This window comes from Onychomys torridus, chromosome 10 (genome assembly GCF_903995425.1).
Source record: "Onychomys torridus chromosome 10, mOncTor1.1, whole genome shotgun sequence".
Taxonomy (NCBI): Eukaryota; Metazoa; Chordata; class Mammalia; order Rodentia; family Cricetidae; genus Onychomys; species Onychomys torridus.
The window spans coordinates 38,063,469-38,084,683 of record NC_050452.1 but is presented as its reverse complement, the minus strand read 5'-3'; the positions used below and the strand labels follow the sequence as shown (position 1 = coordinate 38,084,683).

General features: G+C 40.9%; 1 protein-coding gene across 2 annotated transcripts in view; it reads right to left on the bottom strand.

Moving 5' to 3' along the window:
- Corin (corin, serine peptidase) overlaps positions 1–21,215 on the bottom strand; it is a 240,972-nt gene that overhangs the window by 44,581 nt on the left and 175,176 nt on the right. For both annotated transcript variants that reach the window (XM_036201349.1, XM_036201347.1), the window contains exons 7-11: positions 20,841–20,948; positions 18,206–18,316; positions 16,020–16,136; positions 13,032–13,139; positions 2,537–2,768 (exon numbers count right to left, since the gene is read on the bottom strand). In XM_036201349.1, the coding sequence (XP_036057242.1) occupies positions 2,537–2,768; positions 13,032–13,139; positions 16,020–16,136; positions 18,206–18,316; positions 20,841–20,948 (676 nt within the window). The remainder of the gene's footprint in view (positions 1–2,536; positions 2,769–13,031; positions 13,140–16,019; positions 16,137–18,205; positions 18,317–20,840; positions 20,949–21,215) is intronic.

Here is a 21,215-nt window from a genome sequence, read left to right as displayed (position 1 = left end):
AAGGACCCACCTGCTTTCACCAAGAGAGATTGCACTGAAAACAGAAAAATGAAATTCTCTCCAAGACTCAGATCCCCTTCCCTTTGGCTTCCTACTTTACTTTGTTTCAGGCCAACATTCTCCAGCCTTTGGTCCTAAGCAGAGGAATGCCCAATATCACTCCCTATCATCTGTCACCATGGACCATGAGCCTATATAAGAGCCTCCAGCTGAGCGTTCCTCTGATGAGTAGTGGGGTGGAGGGGTCATGTGCTATACTGGCTTACCAGGGGCTCTGCCTCTGTTTCCATCTTTTTCAGTTTCCATCAATACTGCTTCCTTGCTTATTCTAAAAATTAAACTCAGTTTCCAGTTTAGGTTTGGAATTTTCAACAATAATGAATATGGGCCATTTTCATATTCAGTTTGAAAAAAATGGTAAGTTCAATATTATTTGGGCACTAATTCGGGATTAGAGTTTTGCTAGATATATAACAAATGTTCAAACTCAGCCATAGCTGCCATTTTAAGGTAATCATTGACTCTACCACTTATGAATTTTACTATAAAATGAAAACGATACTAATAGCAACCCCAGAAGTTCAAGAAAGTTCTTGTCAAAAATCTCTGTGGCCCTCAGTGATAGGCACCTGCCATGATGGTGTAACCTCAGTCAAAGGGGATTTTGAACATGAGATATAATAACCGCCAAGCTTTTGCAACATTGGGAGGCTCAATAAGGTTCGTTATCTTCAGATGTGTAACTCAAAAATTAAGTGTTAAGGTTAGTAAACAGACTCAGCAGAAACAGCCATGCATTAATTCATAAGCTTAGGAGCATATTAGCTTGTTATAATGAAATAGACATGCATACATATCAAAATGTTCCTATTGCTGTCAATGAAATTGAAAGACATATATCATTAAAGCTAAAAAACAGAAAGAAATTTATCAACAAGTTCACTAAATATCTCAGAATCATTTGCAACCAGTCATTTTAGGTTATAAAACTTAATCCATAAAATTCAATATGGATATACATTTATAACTATAGTTATAGCATTAGGGGAATTTTACATAGATATAAAAAGAAAATCAAACACAGCTTGGGAAGACCTGTTCAAAGTAGCAATTCACTATCATCATTGACCTTGCTTAGGAAAAACAGAATAAGATTTACAAATACTTTTCAATATGAAGTCAGTAGATACTCTAACAATACTTCGTTAGGCATGTAATAAAATTTTCAGAATTACTTTTGTCCAAGCAAACACTAAATTTTACTTTCCTCATCTTGTATGATTTGTTCAGCTGTCCGAGTCATTCTGAAATCTTATTGTTTCCTGCCCTGACTCTAGAGATACCCTACTTCATCATCCACTTGATATACAGCCTTAAATTTATTGTTTTCCCATCTGTCTACTATATTGGTATTATTTCTTCTTCTTAAAGCTCTGTGTGACTTCTGCTCCCAACATATGGTTTCTGCAGTTACCTCTCACATTCAGGCTAGTACATCTGCATGGCCACCCTTCACTGCAAGACAGCATTGCAGAATGGAGCAACAGTGACTTCTGGGATTGTCATCTCGGATATGCACATTCTCTGACTACAACCCCTAACATGTGGCCCATAAAGGGACATAGCTACCACCAAGCAATTGAGCCCATGTGCTATCTTCATAGCTACATGAGTCACCACAGAACTTTCATCCAATTTGGGAGCCTTGGCATTTATTTAACCTCACAATCCTTTCTTGAACCCTTGCTGAAACAAAACTCAACAAACAAAATAGTGACTTCACCAGTGAAAGGACCTGAGGACCAAAGAGGCTGAGTAATTTTTCTTAAGAGCACAAAGTGGCTAGAGAAGACTTGATGCTAACCATGGACTCCACAGCAATAGTGCTGGCCCTTAGATATTGTTCAGACCCAAGGTTTAAGCTCTGTTCTTGAGATATTGCCTTACTTTCATTCCAACAAGCAGAAAAATGTTAGTGATGTGCATCACTGTCCCTCCTGTGCATGGCTAGCCTATCTCCCTATGGAGGCATACTAACTTGTAAGCACTATCACAGGACAGCATCTTCAACACACTGATGAAGAACACATTGAATTAATCTAAAAAATGGATACATCCATGTTTCCAGACAAAGTGTCAGACACAGTCCCTTCCTCAGCTCCCTCACACTCTGTTTTGCTTTGCTTTGCTTTAGGGTGCTAGTGATCCAACCCAGGGCCTCATACATTCTAAAGGATGCTCTACCACTGGGCAGAACCCCAACCTTAACTTACATATTCAAGAGGATACTTTGTGATCCACCAAATTGGAACACAGATAGATAAAAGCACGTGACCTGTCACCGACAGAAGTTAACACCTTCCATGTTTGGTGCTTGAAGGATGAATTCTTACTCAAATACTCATTTTCTTCTGATTTCTTTATCTTTTGAATTTGTTAACTTTCAGAGTCCTTGGCAATATTTATTTTGTCTAAACTCAACTTTGTATTCTTTTGGTTCTCTCTGAGATAGCATGTAGATAGTTCATTATTTTACCTGCAAGGGGGGATGCGTTGGCCTGTTTTCACGTCACACTTTGGAACCAAAATGGTGCAAGCAAAAAACATGAGGTATTTGTAACAGTTGGTTTGCACAAGTGCAGGGAAGAGAGATGACTCCCAGCTGATAGACGCTTCCTTTTGAGTCCCGTGGCCAAGGTAATTTGGATAATGTGTATGGTTGTAGGGCAAATTCATGCAGAGTTCCAGAGTGATTGGCTCACATTGACCTAACAAAAAACACATACAAATCTGAATATTAAAAACAACCTTTTTAAGCTTTCCACTCTCAAAGTCTACTTTACTTGATTTAGATCACAGCTTCTAAAACTCCAGGTCCTGGTTACACAACCATGCATGAGAGAAAATAATGTTAAAAAAAAAAGGTTTCTGAACATACAGTGGCCAAAACATAATTCAAAATAAAGCACATAATGAATCCGAGGTGTTTCTGACACTTGCAAATGTTGCATTGTGTGACTTCACTGCAGCCTTGGTTCTGAACACATGACGTATACATTCTACAGTGCACATAGTATCAAACCTGTGTGACAGCAACAGATGCTGCATGAAACACCTGGGCTCGGGTCCCAGAATACCGTCTGTTAGGAGGTACAGTGCTTTCACTGTATACACCAAGTTTTCATCTCTTATAGAAGCAGAATGGTTTAATTACAGGAAATAAAGACAATGTTTTCCGTCTTTCTTCAGCATGTATCAAATTAGTATATGTTCAGATTGTACTGTGTTAGAATTTTCTTTTTAATACTGTTTGAATGGCTGACTTGCAGTTCATGAAAACTTGTTCAATGAAGTTCATCTTGAGATTAGGATTCCCAGTTTTTGAAAGTCATAAATATACTTCTCCTGTTTTGTACTATGTATTTATGCAAATGAAGGCAGCGTTCTCAATGTATAGAGAATTATAAAATTAAACATGGACCAACTTTTGAAAACATTAATGATGCTCTAAGTCTTATAGTATCGATTGGTTTTTGCTATTGTTTTGGGGTTTGGTTGGTTGTTTTGTTGCTCTATATTTTTGTTTATGTTCTAGCTCAGGTTGCTCTGGAATTCATTATATAACTCACACTGACCCCCAAAGCCAAGGCCATTTTTGTATCTCAGCCTTCTAAGTTCTAAAATTGCAATTGTGGGCTAAAAGTCTAGTTTCATATAAAAGATTCAACAAATACTATTTTTATGTAAAATAAGCCCATCTATCTCATTATTATGCAAATTTGCTTTTTTTAATCTCTAATAAATGGTAAAGTTCTATGAATGCAAAGATTTGTTTTAAAACAAATATTCCTATGAATTAGTATTGATAAATGTTCAGATTGCATTTCTATTGTCTATACCTAGATACCTGAAGTTAGAATGAAACAAAAAAGGGGTTGTGAGGGGAAAGTTTAAGAAGCCCAGAGGCTGAGTAGCAAAAACCCAGACTGCATGACGTTTGTCCATGGACATCAAAACCAGGGACCCTGCTCCAGAGAGCCATGGCAAACATGTTCATTTCTGTGTATAGTAGTGTCCAGCACACACATTTGAGAAAGCCCTTCATCATGTTTTAAGTTGACTCAACTTCATCTAAAAATGACTCATTGTTCAGTCTTTTGTTCAGTTCCCTTCTTTTTCTGCTGATTTATTCATTGCTTCTAAAATAGTATAAGCCCCATTATCTTCACAGACTTTAAAAAAAAAAGTCAATGAGTTTAATTAAATGGGTGATGAGACAATTTCTGAGCAAACACTTTCTTACTGACCAATGGAGTTAAAGCTAAGGCTCTGTTAGCCTAAGAAGAGGCTGAGATCTGTTAGATGCTTCTTGCTACTGAGGCTAAAAGGCAAGCATGTCAGCTTGGAGTCTCAGGCTTTACTTTACTCTTCAACTACAGCCTGTATCTATGGCATCAGCAGATCTTTGCTGCGGTTGGTTTTATGCCCCCTGCAACCCAAATAATTCCAGAAGGATATGTCCTCATGCGCCTCTTTTCCTACGTTTCTTCCTGGTATCATTCACCCAGCTGGGCCATGCTTCCAGTTGCCATGTACTTCTAGAATGTGGTTCCAGACATAGTCTTTCTCTGTCTTCCTCAATAAGTCATCCCTTCTCCAGCATGCTGATCTCAGCCCACATAATACCACTTCCAGAGACCTTCCTGACTCACGGCTCTTCCTTCACTTCCTGAAGAGTGTGAGGGTCCTGGCATTCCAGGCATGCCACGTGTTCCTGTTCATTACACCCTGCGTATTCCTCCTTGACCTACTTGCCATCCCTACATCAGTCTCAGACTTTAAAGAAATGACATCTAGATCTTGACATCAGAGAACAGAGGAAGTAAGAGGGAAACTGTGTCAGGGACTGTTTTAGGCACTGGAAAAGAAAAAGCAATGTCCCTGCTTGGGACTCCACAGTCTTGGCAGAAAAGATGACGCATGTACTAGCTACAGAACATGTAAACAGGCTAGGGTAAAGTTCATCATGGACTATGTCTCCCTCACCTCTGAATTCAGAGGCATCACCCCCAATGGTATAGCACTCAGAGGTGTGGCTTTGGAAGGTAATTAAACTTAGATGCCATATAAATGATAGGAGACAAGCTCATGGTGGAGTCCACATTCTTAAAGCTGGTAGTCTTGCTCTTACCCCCATGTAGCACAGCACAACTGCAGCTCTTGGCAAGCCATGGAGTGAGCAAGCCCTCCCAGGACATCAAATCTGCCAGGACCTGGATCGTGGACTTCCAGCTTTTTGAACTGGGAGGCACACAGGTTTGTCATTTATGTCTCACAGCCTGTGGTGCTATGTGATTGCAGCCTGAATTTACCAACACAGTGATGTTGATCAAAATGTTGAAGTGCAAAGGGACAGCACGAGATAACCTAGAGCAATTCAAGCCTCTGAGGACAGCTGGGTTCCAGCAGGTTTGAGGGAAGGCCGCAGAGGCTCTCTGTCCCCTTGGTGAGTCCAGCAGCAGGTTATTTATACCATTGACCTGAAGTCATAGAGTTAAGTAGACATGTGTTATAAAACTGACTTGGGTACCCTAAAGATTCCATGTCATATTCTGAGTAATTATTCAAATCATACCTTTTTATGTCTGAAAAGTGGATGATACAAATAAATGTTTAATAAGTACTAGGATAAAATAAGCCTCAAGAGTACTTATTAATCTAGAGACAATGAAAGTTTTGTGGATATTATATTCATGAGAGGCTGACTAGATTAAAGATGTCATGGACAAGATGTGCTAGGACTCTCTGTTCTCTGGGGAAGCCAGGGCCCCAGGAAACTGGCACTGTATTGGGGACAAAGTAAGGTGGAAAGACAAGAAGGCAGGGGAGGTAAAGGTTTGATACTCAGTGGCTGTCCTGTTTATGAAGGAAGGGTGTTAAGGACCCAGTGTTTATATTCTCTCAAAGCCATAAGCTTAAATCCTCACCCCATTGTAATGGTATTGGGAAGCAGGGCCCTTGTGAGGTGACTAGGTCATGAGAACAGCATCTTTAAAATTTGGATCAGTACCCAACATCCAGGATCTCGGAGAAATCGCCCTCTCATTAGGGCATATGAGATACAAAGGGAAATTGGCCTTCTGTGGTCGAGAAGATTCCATGCCTGAGCAATGCTGGCACCTGACCTCAAGCTTCCAGACCCTGGGTCTGTGGGACCTAAATATCTACTGTTTAAGCCACTTAATCTCCAGTCACTCACTCTATCTGCTCAGAGTAAAACAAATATTGTATTCAGATTCTTAAAATATTTTCTATTTAACCATAACAAAAAATGCATAAACATCTCATTAATCCCCTTCCTCTTTCTCCCTGCCTCTCTCAGAGTCTTTAGAAGACTTTAAAACCCTACCCATTCCTTTCCCTGCTCACATTTATACACACAGGTGTTTAAAGACACAGAGGTCTGTGTTTGCCGTTGCCAGTGAAGACTCATACATACCCTTCCTGTTAGTCTCCCGGTTGCTTGTATTACAGGCTCCATTGACTATCACGAACATCTTCAATCCCAGAGATGAGGGCCTCTTTTCCTCCTTCTCTTAATATACTTACAGTTTTACAGTCTGGTATTATTCACAGATGTCTGAGGCAATTCTTTCTCTCACACATCTTTCCTTTCTCTCTCTTTCTCTCCCTTTACCACCCCACCAAGATTTAACTTTTTATCAGTATATTTTAATTAGGTAGTGAATAGATAATATCATGTCTTATGGATAATTTCTCTCTGTAAGGAGAATGTGTCACTTTTTATTTGTCAAAACATAACTTTCAGCGTTTCACAGCCAAGGGTGATGAAAAGATTACGTGATGAGCACGCATTGTGCTGGAGGTCTTTATGGAGTGAGGTAAGGATTGGATCTTATGTTCCATTCCCTTAAAAGGCAGTCTTTTCAGATTGTTGAACAAGTTAGACCCTTAGATACTCATCAAATCCAAATCTGGGAGCTTTGATCAGTAAACTTTTACAGTTTAATCATGAACCTCGCGCTTGCTTTGAAGTGGTCACTAGAGGGCGATCACATCACAAATGCAGGGATGCTTTGCACAGAAGGGCCCGTCCAGAGCCTAAGTTCTCTGCTCACCAGGTCTTGACTGTAGATAAGGTTTAATAAAATATCTGTTTTTAAAAGTCTATGGTAGCTCATTTTCAAAGTCTGCAACAAGAGTTGTTAAATCCCACATAAAGAGGGGGCTGTGGACTGCACATGGTAACAGAGCTGTAAAGTTCCTGGAAACTGGGTATTAAGTGATGACCATTTACAGGAAAAGATGACGTGTTCAACATCTACGTCACACTGATCCGACATCCTTTGCCGCAAACTCTAAACCTGTACTGGTCATTTTTGTTTATAACAGTCTGTGGGCTGTGAGAAAGTAAATATCCTTGTGACTACAAGTAAGGAAGAACAGGCAAAAACCCAGGCACCTCCCCCACCCCCCTTAGATCCTGTCTCATCTCAACCTTCCCCTTTCTTCCCAAAGGAAAAACGAGTCTCACAGTGGTCACTGTCTGGCTTTTCTTTGCTGTCACGTTCCAGTTCAAGCTTGCCTGTTGGTCAAGAACCTGTCATCTAATTATCTGCAAACTTTGGTTCCCCTCCATCATTTGTTTTTCTTTATAGTTCGCGGTTGAAAACCCACGCATTTGCCCTGCCGAGCACACACAGTTTAGATTTGCTGGTTGCACACCCCTCCTGCAGCTAAAGAAGAGCCCTGCCTGCCCTACTTCCTGAACTTGGGTGGCAGTACCAGGAGGGTAGCCTAGGCTTTGTGTGTCTGCCAGGACTGTAGACAGCAGCTGTGTTTTCTCCTCAGCAGCCATGTGGTTTCTGATCGTCGCCCCCCCCCCCTTATTGTGATGTCACCAGCTATAGATGTCCCATGCCTTGATTCATTAACTCGCTGTGTCAACTCAGTACTAATATGTCAATTCATCATCTACTCACTTGGCAGGTGGGGACCCTTGTAGAAAGACACCATTCCTCCTATCTACTATTTGCTACCAAGGACTGAAGTCTTGACCATTTTGATGCCTTGCTTCCTGAGCATAGACCCATGCTATTTGTTTCTTCCAATTGGACTTTGCAATGATCAGACAAGAAATTGTGGATGAGAAGGAAGTTATCTAGGGCAAAGTTATCCAGTCCTTCCTCTTCCTCAGTGTTCAGGAAGAACATGAGAAGGTAAAGTAAGAGAACAGGTGAGTGGCCATGTTGAAGTAAAGGGAATTAGAACATCAGGAACACAGGAAAATACCCAGCAGCATGTCAACCACACCAGGCTTCATGGGGTCTTGGTGAACATGAATACAAAGAAGAATAGATAACCATGGGAATGATTCTTTCCAGCTGGTGCTCCCCTTCGCCTGGATTATATCCTATGACAGGAAAGTGATAGATTGGTTTCTCTGTGCCATAAAAACATCATCTCTACTCCCTACCCCCCAATGCAAAGCTATGTCTGCAATTTGCTTCCTGCAGGGCATAGAGATAGATGTCAGGATGCCAGGCAGGCATGGGCAGAATAATCCAGGCTGTTCAAAGCTATTCCTCGGATGCTTTGAGCATTTCAATACATTGTCTCATTCACAGAGATGTAAACTTGAGGTTTTTGTTTGTAATGTTAGGCATTTGCGGTAATGAAAAGTAAGCCACAGGCTTTCTCTAGTGCAGTGGTCCCCAAGGTGGGTCGTGACCCCTTTGGGGGTCAAATGACCCTTCCACAGGGGTCACTTAAGACCATTTGAAAACACAGATATTTACATTATGATTCATAACAGTAGCAAAATTACAGTTATGAAGAGCAATGAAAATAATTTTATGGTTGGGCATAACAAACATTCTTAGTCTTTCAGCCCCCAAATCATGACGCAGATTATGAATGCTCAGCCTTAGCTTAGGCTTGCTTCTAGCTATTTTTTTTAAACTTAAATTAACCCCTTTTTAATAATCTATGTGCTGCCCTGAGGTTCATTTACCTCATCTACATACTGTCCATCCTGCTTCCTCCATGTCTGGCTGGCTTGCCCCTGGCTGCCTCCCCCCCCCCAGCCCACCCCACCCCCTGTCCTCTCCCTGTCAGCCCTGCCTATCCCTCCTCTAACTAGCTATTGGCCATACAGCTCTTTATTAGACCAATTAGGTGCCTTAGGCAGGCAAGGTAAAATAGCAACAAATCTTTACATAGTTAAACACATGCAGCACATCTTTACAAAGTTAAATAAATATTCTGCAACCCAAACAAATGTAAAACATGATTATATAGTTAAACAAATATTCTATTTTGCAACAGTTGGGGGTCACCACAACATGAGGAGCTTTATTAAAGGGTTGCAGTACTAGGAAGGTTGAGAACCACTGTTCTAGTGAAAAATAAAATATACAGAGAAATACAAAAATCTTCCACATCCATTGTCAGAGGAGAGGAGCACAAATCCATGTAGCCAAGTCGCAAACTGACCACTAGAACAGTCATTGTCAACTTTGGCTTCACACTGGAGCCACTGAGGTCATCTAAAATATCCTGAGAACTGCATCCCACCTAATGCATCTTGAGAGACCACTGAACTTTTATGAGATGGCAAGAACTAGTGTCTTCAGAGATTAGAATCCAGGAAAGTTTGGTGAAGGGCTGGCTCTGCCAAACGAATATCAACTTTCTTCACTCTCAATGTCAAGGACATCAAACCAAACAGTAATGTCCACATACTAAGTAATCAGCTTTAGTGATATATTTCATCGTCTATGTGAATACTCATTCATTCTTTTCCTCCATATTCTAAGGTATAATTTTACATTGAGGAAGAGAAAGACGTGTGTATGTGCCTTTAATCCTAGGGCTCTGGAGGCAAAGTTCAGCAAATCTCTGAGTTCAAGGCCACCCAGGTCTACATACAGAGTTCCAGGCTATGTGATGCATAGTGAGACTCTGTCACACAAAAAAAAAGAAAAGAAAAGAAAAAGAAAGAAAAAGAGGGGGAGGAAAAAGAGGAAGAAGAAATAAGCACTTTGCTCCAAATAACTTGCTTCCAATCTATTATTCCCTGCTCTCTCTTGTGAACTCCAATTGGAAAAGAACAAACATCATCAGAGAGGTGAGGGCTAAGAAGAGAAACACCATTGATGTCGATGATGGTAAGTACTGTCAAACAATCACAGTTCCTTGTCTGTAAACAGATTTACAAGAGGATGTGCTACTTAGACCATCCGTATAGAGAACCAAGCACACGTACATAATCCACCCAGGGGTTTCTTGAGAGGTAGCTGGAAGTTAGGTCCTGATACTGCTTTCAATAATAGAAGGAGTGAGGAACCAACGCCTGGCCCAGTGTCTGACACTCAAAATATATGATCTTCAAGTGTTTGCTGCATATGGGAAGGAGTTAGTGGAGATGTGCATGGAGAACCAAGGAGCTGGGGAGATGCTAGTGAGAGCATATGTTGAAGGAACATGAAAAGAACAACATGGTAAATGTGAGTTGGGAGACTACAAGGTGTCCTCCAGGCTGGAAGTTGCCTCCTGTAAGCTAGGGATATAATCCCTATGTTCTTCCTTAAAGAGGACAGTTGTATACCTAGACCTTGTACACTCACTCACTGCAAGTTCTGCTTAATGTATAAGCCAGAGCCAGCTGCTTACCCTTTTTATGATTCTTTTTTATAAGATGACACATACTCTAAATTTTAGATTTTGAAAAAAAAATTGAGATTTATTTATTTATTTATATTTAATATGTATAGGTGTTCTGCTTGCCTCTATATCTGTGCACCATGTGCACGTGGTGCCCCCTGAGGCCAGACAAAGGTACTGAACCCCTGGAAACTGAGTTACAGATGTTATGAGTCACCACGTGGGTACTAGGAATCAAACCCAGGTCTTCTGGAAGAACATATGGTGATTTAACCACTGAGCTATATGTTTAGCCCCTAAATTTTTAGATTTTGAAGTGTTTCAAATGTAGAGAAAATAGGATTTTCAGTTTCCCTTCTCCCCATATGTGGCATGGCCTAACATTTCCCTGTCTACATTTTTTTAGGGTAAACAGTGTCATTCCATGTCAAACAATACTGAAAATTTTAATACTAAACACATATCTTTGACATGACTGTCACACTTCAAAATTATTCATCTAAAAATGGAAAATAAAATAAAAATAAATCATTCTTTAAAAAAGATCCAGACATGATTGCAATATAAGCAAAACAAAATGATAGAACCAACTAATCCAGAACACATCCACATATATATTTATATGGAAATCTGTAGTTTGGATAAGGCTGACTGAGAGAGAAAGTGATCAGTATATCTTCTTTTGGTTTTATTACTAAAAATGATTTGGGGAACAATGTCTCATAACACCAGGTATTCACCAAGTAGCTAAGGATGACCTTGAACTTCTAATGTTATTGCCACTGCATACTAAGATCTGGGATTATGGACATGAGTGGATGTGGGTGCTAAAGATTGAAGCCAGGGCTTCATGCATGATAGGCAAGCACTTGACAATATGAATTGTGTCTCTTGCCCCTGCTGATGCTTTGTTAATGGTCAGATTAATATCTGCTGTTCTTTCGTATGGCATTATAATGCATCTGTGCTGAAATCATGCAGCTTAATCCCATTGTGGGGTATTAAGACTGAAGAGTCATAATCAGACCATGATGCTTCTAAGTGGCATGTAGGAAGTGATAAGAACAAGATTGATCCTATGACTGAGCAGTGGAGACTTTGCTAAGAGAGGGGATATCTCTTTTGTGCCTTCATAGGATGTCTTATGCTACTCTGATTTTCTAGCAGTAAAAGGAACATGGCCATATGGGGCCTCTCAAACTTGAACCAGAACTGTGAACAAAATAAACAATTTTTCTTGGTTAATGACTTAGTCTGTGGTATTGCATCATTAGCAAAAACAAGATGGGCTAATACATATGAGAAACAGTCCCCTCATAGGAGAACTACAGAGAGATGAGGGGTTTCCATTTAGCCAAAAGTTTCCTAGCAATCATGAGCAGTGATATCCTGGGATATCCCAGTCAGAGATATAATTTACCTCAAATGTCTCAAGGCCACTGGGAGCCCATTGCCCCCTCAGTCTACTGCCTCAAAGCTTCTGATGGCCTTCATGGAGAGGGTACATGATATAAAGCAACTCTCTTTTGATATCTGAAAGCTGACTGACCTGCTTCTAAGTTTTAACCCCAAGCTGAAGATAGAACAAACAATTAATTACCTCACATGAAAAAAGTGAGTGTGGTATACTGAGTTCAGGTGGAAGAAATCATTTCTAAAAATCAGTCTTTGGAAATTTTCTAGTTCAGTTAAAATTTCCCAGGGGAGTTTATCTGATACTCTTCACTCTTGTCCATTCAGTCTTCCCTCAGCTAATCATTACTGAAAAATAATTTAGAGACGGCCACCTGCTTTTGCCATTGGAGTCATTGCACTGTCCCTGAAACAAATTCACACAATGATTCCCAGACCATTATCGCTCACCAATGTGTCTGGATCAGTGAGAATGCATTTACTGGAAGAATAGACTGGCCGAATTTTATGTGACTGTTTCAATGAACCTCCTATCTGCTTCTTAGATGAAGTCTCCAGTTTGGAAGCTGTGCTTTAAAAGAAGAAAGATAACATCTGCCTGCAGATGGAGCCATGGAAATAATTTATAGGAGCTGATGTTGAGTTGAAAGTGGTGGTAATGACATTAAGCAATGTGGATTGATGGCCCCTCCACAGCAACACATTTGTTTCTCATTTAGTTAATGAAGACCATTTTGGTTCTTTTTCTGCTACCACATGCAACCTTTGTACAAAATAAAAAGCACACACACACACACACACACACACACACACACACACACACACACACTTTTTTAGAGCGATTCCAAGCTTCAGTAGTTTATGGCAATGCAGTAGGAAGAGGCTGAACATAGTCTTTCACAAAGATTGTCCCTGTCAGCTGTTGTACTTACTACAGTTACTCAGGCTGCTGTCTGAGTCGCACGGAGAGCTACCAGCACATGAATCGAGGCAGGAACTGTCGAGGCACCCCTGATCTCCTTCTGGACATGGCATCTGACCTGTGGAAGGAGAAAACCCCAGCAGCTTTCAATACCTGCCAATTCCAACCCTCCATCTGAAAGACTAAGAATGTCTCCTGGAGGTGTATGGTGACACAGCTTTAATTCCCTTCCAGTCTCCACCACGCCCCCCTGCACCCCAAATATTGAACACATATGGAATAGGTATGTTCTGGGTTCATCATCCCACCAACTAAATACAGCCCAGTGGCCAAAAGAATTCCATACAAATTAACAAAAACGAGGCAAACCACACTAAAGAAAACAACAGATGGTTGCTTGCAGTGGGGAAAAGCATACGCTGATTTACAAAGGTGCCTATACTTTACAGAATAAAGTGCAAACGATGTAAGGGCAAGAAGGTAATCTAGGTACTGACATTCTGGTTTGTAAATGATGTCTTAAACACTCATTTGCTCCCAACTCTCCAGATTAAGGAAAATGCCTTCCCTCGTAATCAAGAGGGCAGCAACATGAATGTTCTATTTTAAGGATCCTGTATCATAGTGCAAGTCTTCCACAGCTGCTACCCATATTTTCAGTATCCTTGGAAAATATCATCAGCTGAGCTCTAATGACTAAGATCAGGGCTGCTTCTTTCCAAATGAATGGCAGTGGCAGCAGCCTTTGCCCTGATGGATTCTTCTTAAGGTGTGTGGAGAGGACACTGCTTTTGCCATTGATTTCCTGGTCATTTGTAGATTAAGTGGATAAAGTCATAAATTGCTAACCATTCTCTTTCCATCTCTCCCCCATTATTATGGTCAATTACTTTCAGACATACCATCTGGAATCCAGAATATCTTGCAAGGCACTCTTGAGTATAAATAGACATATATGTACACATACAATCATGTTTATCCATATTGCTAAGGCATTGCATATTATACGGAAATTCTTCCTCCAGTCCCACTAGTGTGAAAATGTTATATATTGTCACCTTGCAGAAATGATGTCACTGTTGTCATTTAAAGCTATCGGGGACAAATTTTTCTCCCAAGGCAACTTAAAACATTTTCTGTAAGTGTAAGATCTTTGTGACATTTTAGGATATCATGCATTTAATAGTTCAGCAAATATTAAGTGCCTTCTTTGTGGCAAGCCTATATAACAAGCCAGGAACCAAATACTGAAAAACTAAAGTAATGGGTGATGTCATTCTGTATGCTGTGAAAATGTGTTGCTCTGATTGGTTGATAAATAAAGCTGTTTGGCCAATGGTGAGGCAGAATAAGGTGAGGAGGGACATTCCAACTGGAGAGACAAGAGAGGAAAAAAGAGAGCTGGGAGACGCTGCTAGCTGCTGCCAGAAGAAGCAAGATGTGAAGATATCAGTAAGCCATGAGCCACATGGCAAAGTACAGATTTATAGAAATGGGTTAATTTAAGGTATAAGAGCTAGCTAGCAAGAAGCCTGATGCAATTCATTGTTGATGCAAGCTTCTGTGTGTTTACTTGGATCTGAGCAGCTGCAGGACTGGGCAGGACACAGGAAAACTTGCAGCTACACAAACAGGTATGACTACCTCTGTGAATCTCAAAGTCTAACGCAGATGGTGTAGTGAGCAGCACCTCACCAGGCTGTGGAAACACGGCTCTACCAGAGGTGTTTATCAAGAACAGTTGAAGCAAACTAAGTCAGGAGGGCCAAGCTGCCTCCAGAAGTGGGATATGTGATCATGAGAAGAGAAGTAGAGAAGGGCCTTCTGAGCAGAACAGCAACAGAAAGAAGCTATAGAAAAACTCACAACAACATGGTCTTCACTCTGTAGCCTACACACACCTCCCACTTCCCACTTCAAGACCATGTGGTGTCATGTGGTGCTATGGGTCTACCCATGCCCTTCTGAGCTCCCCTCTTCCTTGAGAGTGCCTCTCACTCTTCAACTTGCCATATTAGGACATCTCCATCATAATTTTTTTCCTGGGGGCTCTCTGCCAAGCATACAGAAGCACAGCACCCTGAGTTCTTTGTAGCCCGTACTACACAATTGGATATCGAATGTAAGCCTACCCATCTCATGAGAATGAGAGCTCTGTCATTTGTTTTGTTAGACTGAATTCCCAGGAGAAAAATGACCCCCTATTAGCTGTGTAACAACAGGCAATATTTATTTAGCTTTTACCAGGCATGTGTCCCACACGGGACTTATCATCACCTGAGCTGATGTGGAAACTGTGACCTAGAAAAATAGAGTGACTCACCTAAAGCCACCCAGATAGCAAACAGTAGCATGGGCCTTGAAGCTCAGTACCAGGGTGCAATAGCCGTGCCCATTCCTACTGTGCGATGCTGATACCATACAAACTGATATGGGTGGGCAGTTATTAAGTTTGGGGATATTCCGTCAACCCCATGCTGGGAGGTTTTCAGACAAATCAGATCATAAAATAATCAGTGTGGAATTTGCTTTTTTTTTCTGCTTAAGTTTCATGCATGGATTTTATGTTCTTTTTTAAAGTATATTTAAGGCTGTTGCTTGGCCATGTGAAACATTAAACGGATTCTCTGAACGTAGCCAAATTAGCATGCAGTTACACTTAATTTCATGAGCCAATTCCTTCTTTGGGGGGATCTAATCACATTTAATTACATGCTACACACTGAAGTTTTCTCTTTATTAGGCTTTTCCCATAGAAGATGCAACAAAATCTGCGCGTGTTGCTTCATCTCTAACCTGCAGCCTTGGGAATGAGTCTCCAGCCCATGCAGCTTAAGCATTCCATATTTACAAAGAGAAAAGGTGACCAGGAAATCTGGAATCATCTGTATGGAAATCCTGCCTAAGCAACTTCCAGATGTTCTCTTTTGTTCCCCCAGAGAAAGATCCACCAATCCAAGAATGCTCTGGGGGCCTGGTACACTGGGGACATACTCACTGTCACTGCAATTCTCCTCGTCACTTCCATCCTGACAGTCTTCATCTCCATCACACTGGAAGGTGCCAGGGATGCACTGTCCACTCCTGCATTCCACCAGGCCCTGGCTGTGACAAGCTGGGGGAGACCAGAAGGATAGTCCCCTTGTTTATTGATACCTCTCACTGATCATACAAACGAGGCCCATTTACTAGGTGTCACCTACAAATGCTTATTATGCACACACAAATGCATGTGGCACTGTTTTCTTTCCAATGTAGCACTAACTTTTTTTTTTTCCTCATGCCAAGAATTTCTGGAATGGAGGGTTTTCCTTCTTTCTAAACTTCCTCTTCCTTATAAAAGAGCATTTATTAAGAACTGGGTGTTTTCAATGATGCTGGCAATGATTTTCAAAAATTGCAGTTTATAAGGGGTGTGTTTTGTGGCAAGAACTGTGGTAGGTATGTCATATGCATGAAGTTCAGATCTTCGAGAAACAGATGTTAGAGCTGTTATGTGACAGACGGGGAAACTGAAATCGAGAGAACACAATGCCCATTTCTAAGTCACAAGGCTGCTGGGAGGAAGACTATGAGAACAAACTTGTCTGACTCTGCGCCAGTCTTTGCATTCCACAGCTTCCTAATATAACGGCCTAACGAAATAATGTGCTTGAAAGAACTCCCCGAAAACCTACTACACAGTAAGTATTCATTGTCTAACTTATTTATGACTGGTGTGTGAAAGAGGGGTGTCTGGTTACCTTTAGCTTTCTGATTCTTCTGATTTCTCAAAATTCAATAGTTCCTGCATTTTAAAGCATCAGAAACCCATGTCTCATGTGACCTCATTCTTCCTTGAATTGCCATCTAACATTAAGACCCACTTGTTGAATGGGGGCTCCACATCACATGTATTTTATTTGCTGCCTTGCTCCCCTCAGTGCTTTAATACAGCCATTCGGTCCCATTGGCGTACAGAGCAAGGACTTCAAATTAAGCAGGGAAAGAGAAAGCCAGGTACCGCGATTATGAAGCTTTTTATACAGCTTTTCATATGTCAAAATATAAACTATGTGATCTACATTTCTATTTTTGCCTCTAAGATATGTAAATATTCAACATCATATGCAATATCTATGGGTTCTAGGTTTACAGGTCCAGCTAATTACAAATAAAAAAAAATGGGACAAATATATTTGTATTAAACATGTATAGTATTGTCCTAATTATTATTTCTTTAAAAATTCAATATAACAATTAGATACAGAGCATATACATTGTGTTATGTTTTATAAGTGAACTAGAGTTGACTTAAAGCCACAGAAGACCTGGATGGATTAAGCATAGTACCATGTGTTTCCATAGAAAGAGTTCAAACATCCTCAGACTGTGACACTCCCCCAGTGTCCTGAAGTCAATGCAGATACCAGGGGGAAACTGTGTGTCAACCCTTTCTACCAAGTAAACTAAACGGTTTTATCCAAATATATAGAGTGAGACGTGTCACTTTAATCATTTCAGGTCAGTTGTACTATTTCAACAGTTGATGTAACTTTTACTATTGACTTTTTTCATTTCTGTCTCCTGAGGAATAACATGTTTTCCAAGAGGGAAAACATGGTTAACAAGCATGCTTGTTACAGGGTGCTGTGAAAACAAGTTTTCATGTATCTAGCAACATAGCCTGCTATAAAATGCTAATTACTATCACACTCTTTCTGTGTTATTATAGGATCCAGAACAGGCTGCCTTCTCTCTGGCACGTCTCCCGTCTTCTCCCACAAACGGCCCCTGAGAACATGCTTGGAGGCTTGGCTGCTCATATATAATTTGCAGAGAAAAGGGGACTCCCTGGTCTCTGGGAAAAGAATTGCCTTTGGAAAACACCCAGACTCTTGAAGGATACAGGAGCAGCAAGAGAAAAAGCAGACACTACTGGGCCAGATCGGCCAATTTAAACTTGGACTTTGGAGGAGAGGGGTTTGAGGTCAGAGCTGTATTGATACTGTTCTCACACCTCTTAAATGCTACATTCATAGACAGAAGACAGAATCATATCGATAGAACCAAAGCTTAAGTAACCATCCTCCCTGTGTGCTGTTTACATAATGGACTTTGGTTTCAGCACAACTCTAAACAGGAACCAAAAGAAAAACAAGCAAAAAATGAGACTTCCGGTGGCAGGGGCTGGAGGGCACTCACAGCAGTTGACCTCGTCAGACTTGTCCACACAGTCATGGTCCCCATCACACACCCACTCAGCCGCAATGCAGCGCCCATCCCCACAGCGATGCTCTTTTGTGGGATTGCAATCTAGAGAGAAGGAAAAATCGTGAAGACGGGGAGAAAGGACATAGGAAACACTTAGACATGTGCCCACAGTTCCAGTGGAAGAGAAGCTACTTCTGTTGTTTCAGTTGCGTTACTGATGTTCCTAGGATGGCTCCCGCCAACTTCTCATGCTACCTTTCCCCAGGCCACGCCCCACGGTGCACACTCCTGTAGGCAAAGACCCATCTGTTTCTCAGGACAGGTGTCCTAATTGTTGGCATGTCTCGCTTCCTTTGTTTAGAAAAAACAAAAACAAGAAACAAAAATCTGTGACTTACAATGAGTCAAGAGAACAGAAGTAAACTTCGAGCTTCGGGGGATACAGATGGCTGATTGATGTGTCTGTAACAGGCCTGCTGTGTTTCTAAGAATTACAACATCTCCCTGGCAAGCTGGAAGATGAGTGTCTTCTTATGTCATCCCTCCTGATGCTAAGCCTGGGTTTTCTACTGGATTATCCTAATCTATAGTTCATGTTTGAAAGAACCGCTAGGCAAGAAAGGAAAACTATTATTTTTTTTTTTTTTTTTATGATTTCTTTGCATCTGGATATATACTCTGCCCCAACCCACACATTCCTGGAATGTGGCAATTGGGGGAGCTTACTAAGTAGCAAGTTTCCTCTCTTAAAGTGAATAATTCATAGACTGCTTTGCTCTGAGGGGTATTATAACATAAATATAACAGTTCTGTAAAAGATAAGTGTTCACGAATAGCAGATGCAACAATGAGAAAGTTTCATGTGTCTCCAAGAATGTGGTCATTGTCATATGCTTCTGAGCACCAATGGATCATAAAAGTTATTGTAGAGAAGTAAGTCAGATAATATGGAAGGCATGGTGTGGAGAAAGGAAGAAACCACAAGAGAGGATGCTTGGGTGGGAACCAGGAAATCCACCCATGCTCAGTCCATTGAAGACAGAGGGCAGAGCAGAGACTAGTCCAAGGGAGACCTGTAATTTCTGCTATCTAATGAAAAATTTTGAAAGCATCTGCTTATCTTCAGAGGCCTTTGGTACTAACAATCCTTTTTTTACACATGTACACTACCTACTAACATTCCCATCATTTAAATTCCACATACTATGGCACTTTCCCAACCTCCTAGTTGTTACTTCATTGGAAAAGCAAGGGCTGTAGACTAGATGAACTGTAAAGGTTCTTCACACTAGATTCTGTGATGGACAAGATGACAATTCTTTGTCCCAAGTCTAGACAGTCCTATGTATATCTAATAATTAGTCAGTGGATTGTACACCTAGAGTTTTTAATATTTTATGGATGCAGTGAGGGGAAGTTAGATAATACTCCTAGAAACTACCAAATTTCCCAGCTTGGGGTTATTTTCTGACCGTCTCCACGCCAAGACTTTCTTTGCCTCACCCTCTAATCCTTTCTAGCATCCCTTTAGATAGTCTCAAATGTTGACCATTGTCCAATATTTGTCTTCATTTCAGCTTGCCCTTTGGTGCATATTACAAATTTCCTATTGTCAATAATATATTGCCTAAAATATAAAGCTAATCTCAAGCTATAAAGATCAATAAGCAAGAGTTATTTTGCTGGTTTAGATTCAAAAGACATGATGCAGAATTAAATATGTTCCTTCAAAGGTTTATGTTTGGAAAAACAAGATATCAGCATTTGCACATAAAACCAATCTGTCATCTAACCTTTGGCGAATATATTATGCAAGGAATCTCTAAAGTCATATGCTGGGGGTTGCGGGGAGCCTTGGTCACATGTTATACTTTGTAATACATCTCTCAGCAAAGTTTTACTCAGGAGCTCAAAATCCAAATATAAGCCTGTTGTAGCCAGAGGATAAATAGAACATGACCCAGAAAAAACACTAGCACTTTAACAATCCCATATTTCCACTCTACTTCCTTAATATTTCCTTAGTATGACTGTTAGAAGTAGGGTGCTGATGCAGAAGACATGGCTGAGTGCTGTGGGATGTTCTGTATGTCAAATGTGTTGCTCTGGTTGGTTAAAATAAATAAAGTGCTGATTGGCCAGTAGCCAGGCAGAAAGGATAGGGTAGGTAGGACAAAGAAGAGGAGAAGGCTGGGAACAGGAAGCCTGGGAGAAGACAGTGCCAGCCGCTGCCATGAGAAGCAACATGTAAGGACACTGGTAAACCACAATCCATGTGGCAAAATATAGACTAACAGAAGTGGGTTAATTTAAGATAGAAGAAGTAGATAACAAGAAGCCTGCCACGGCCATACAGTTTATAAGCAATATAAGTTTCTCTGTGCTTTCTTGCTTGGGTCTGAGCGACTGTGGGCCTGGCGAGTAAGAGAGATTTGTCCTGACTGTGGGCCAGGCAGGAAAAATCTAACTACAGCTGAGACCAGTGGTCAAACTCTTCTTTCTGCAAAGGGAAGGTTTGTTTTGTTTTGCAACCTTCTAGTCATTCAGTGAACAGACAGATACACGTTCTTGGTCATAAAGACCTGTGGTCTCTAATAAAACCCTTTAAGGAATCAACACTACTTACCACAGTTTTGCTCATCGCTCAGATCTCCACAGTCATCATACCCATCACACACAAGGCTCTGGTTGAGACACTTGCCTGTGTGGCAGTGAAACAGATCTTCACTGCAGTCTGCAGACAAAGAGAGTTACAGATGTGTCATCGAGCAGCACACTACACTAGTGTCTAATTGGACAAAGGCTAGGATGGGACAGAAAGCTTGATGATGACCCAATCCATGCCTATCACCTTATAGATAAGGAGTTAGAGAAACCCAGTGGCTGGCAGAGTTGTTGAAGAACCACTACCAAGACACTGATTCCCAAGTCAAGTTCTCTTATCTCTTTCTGGAAGTCTTTATCTGACTTTTACTTTATGTTGCCTGAAAGACCTTTGATA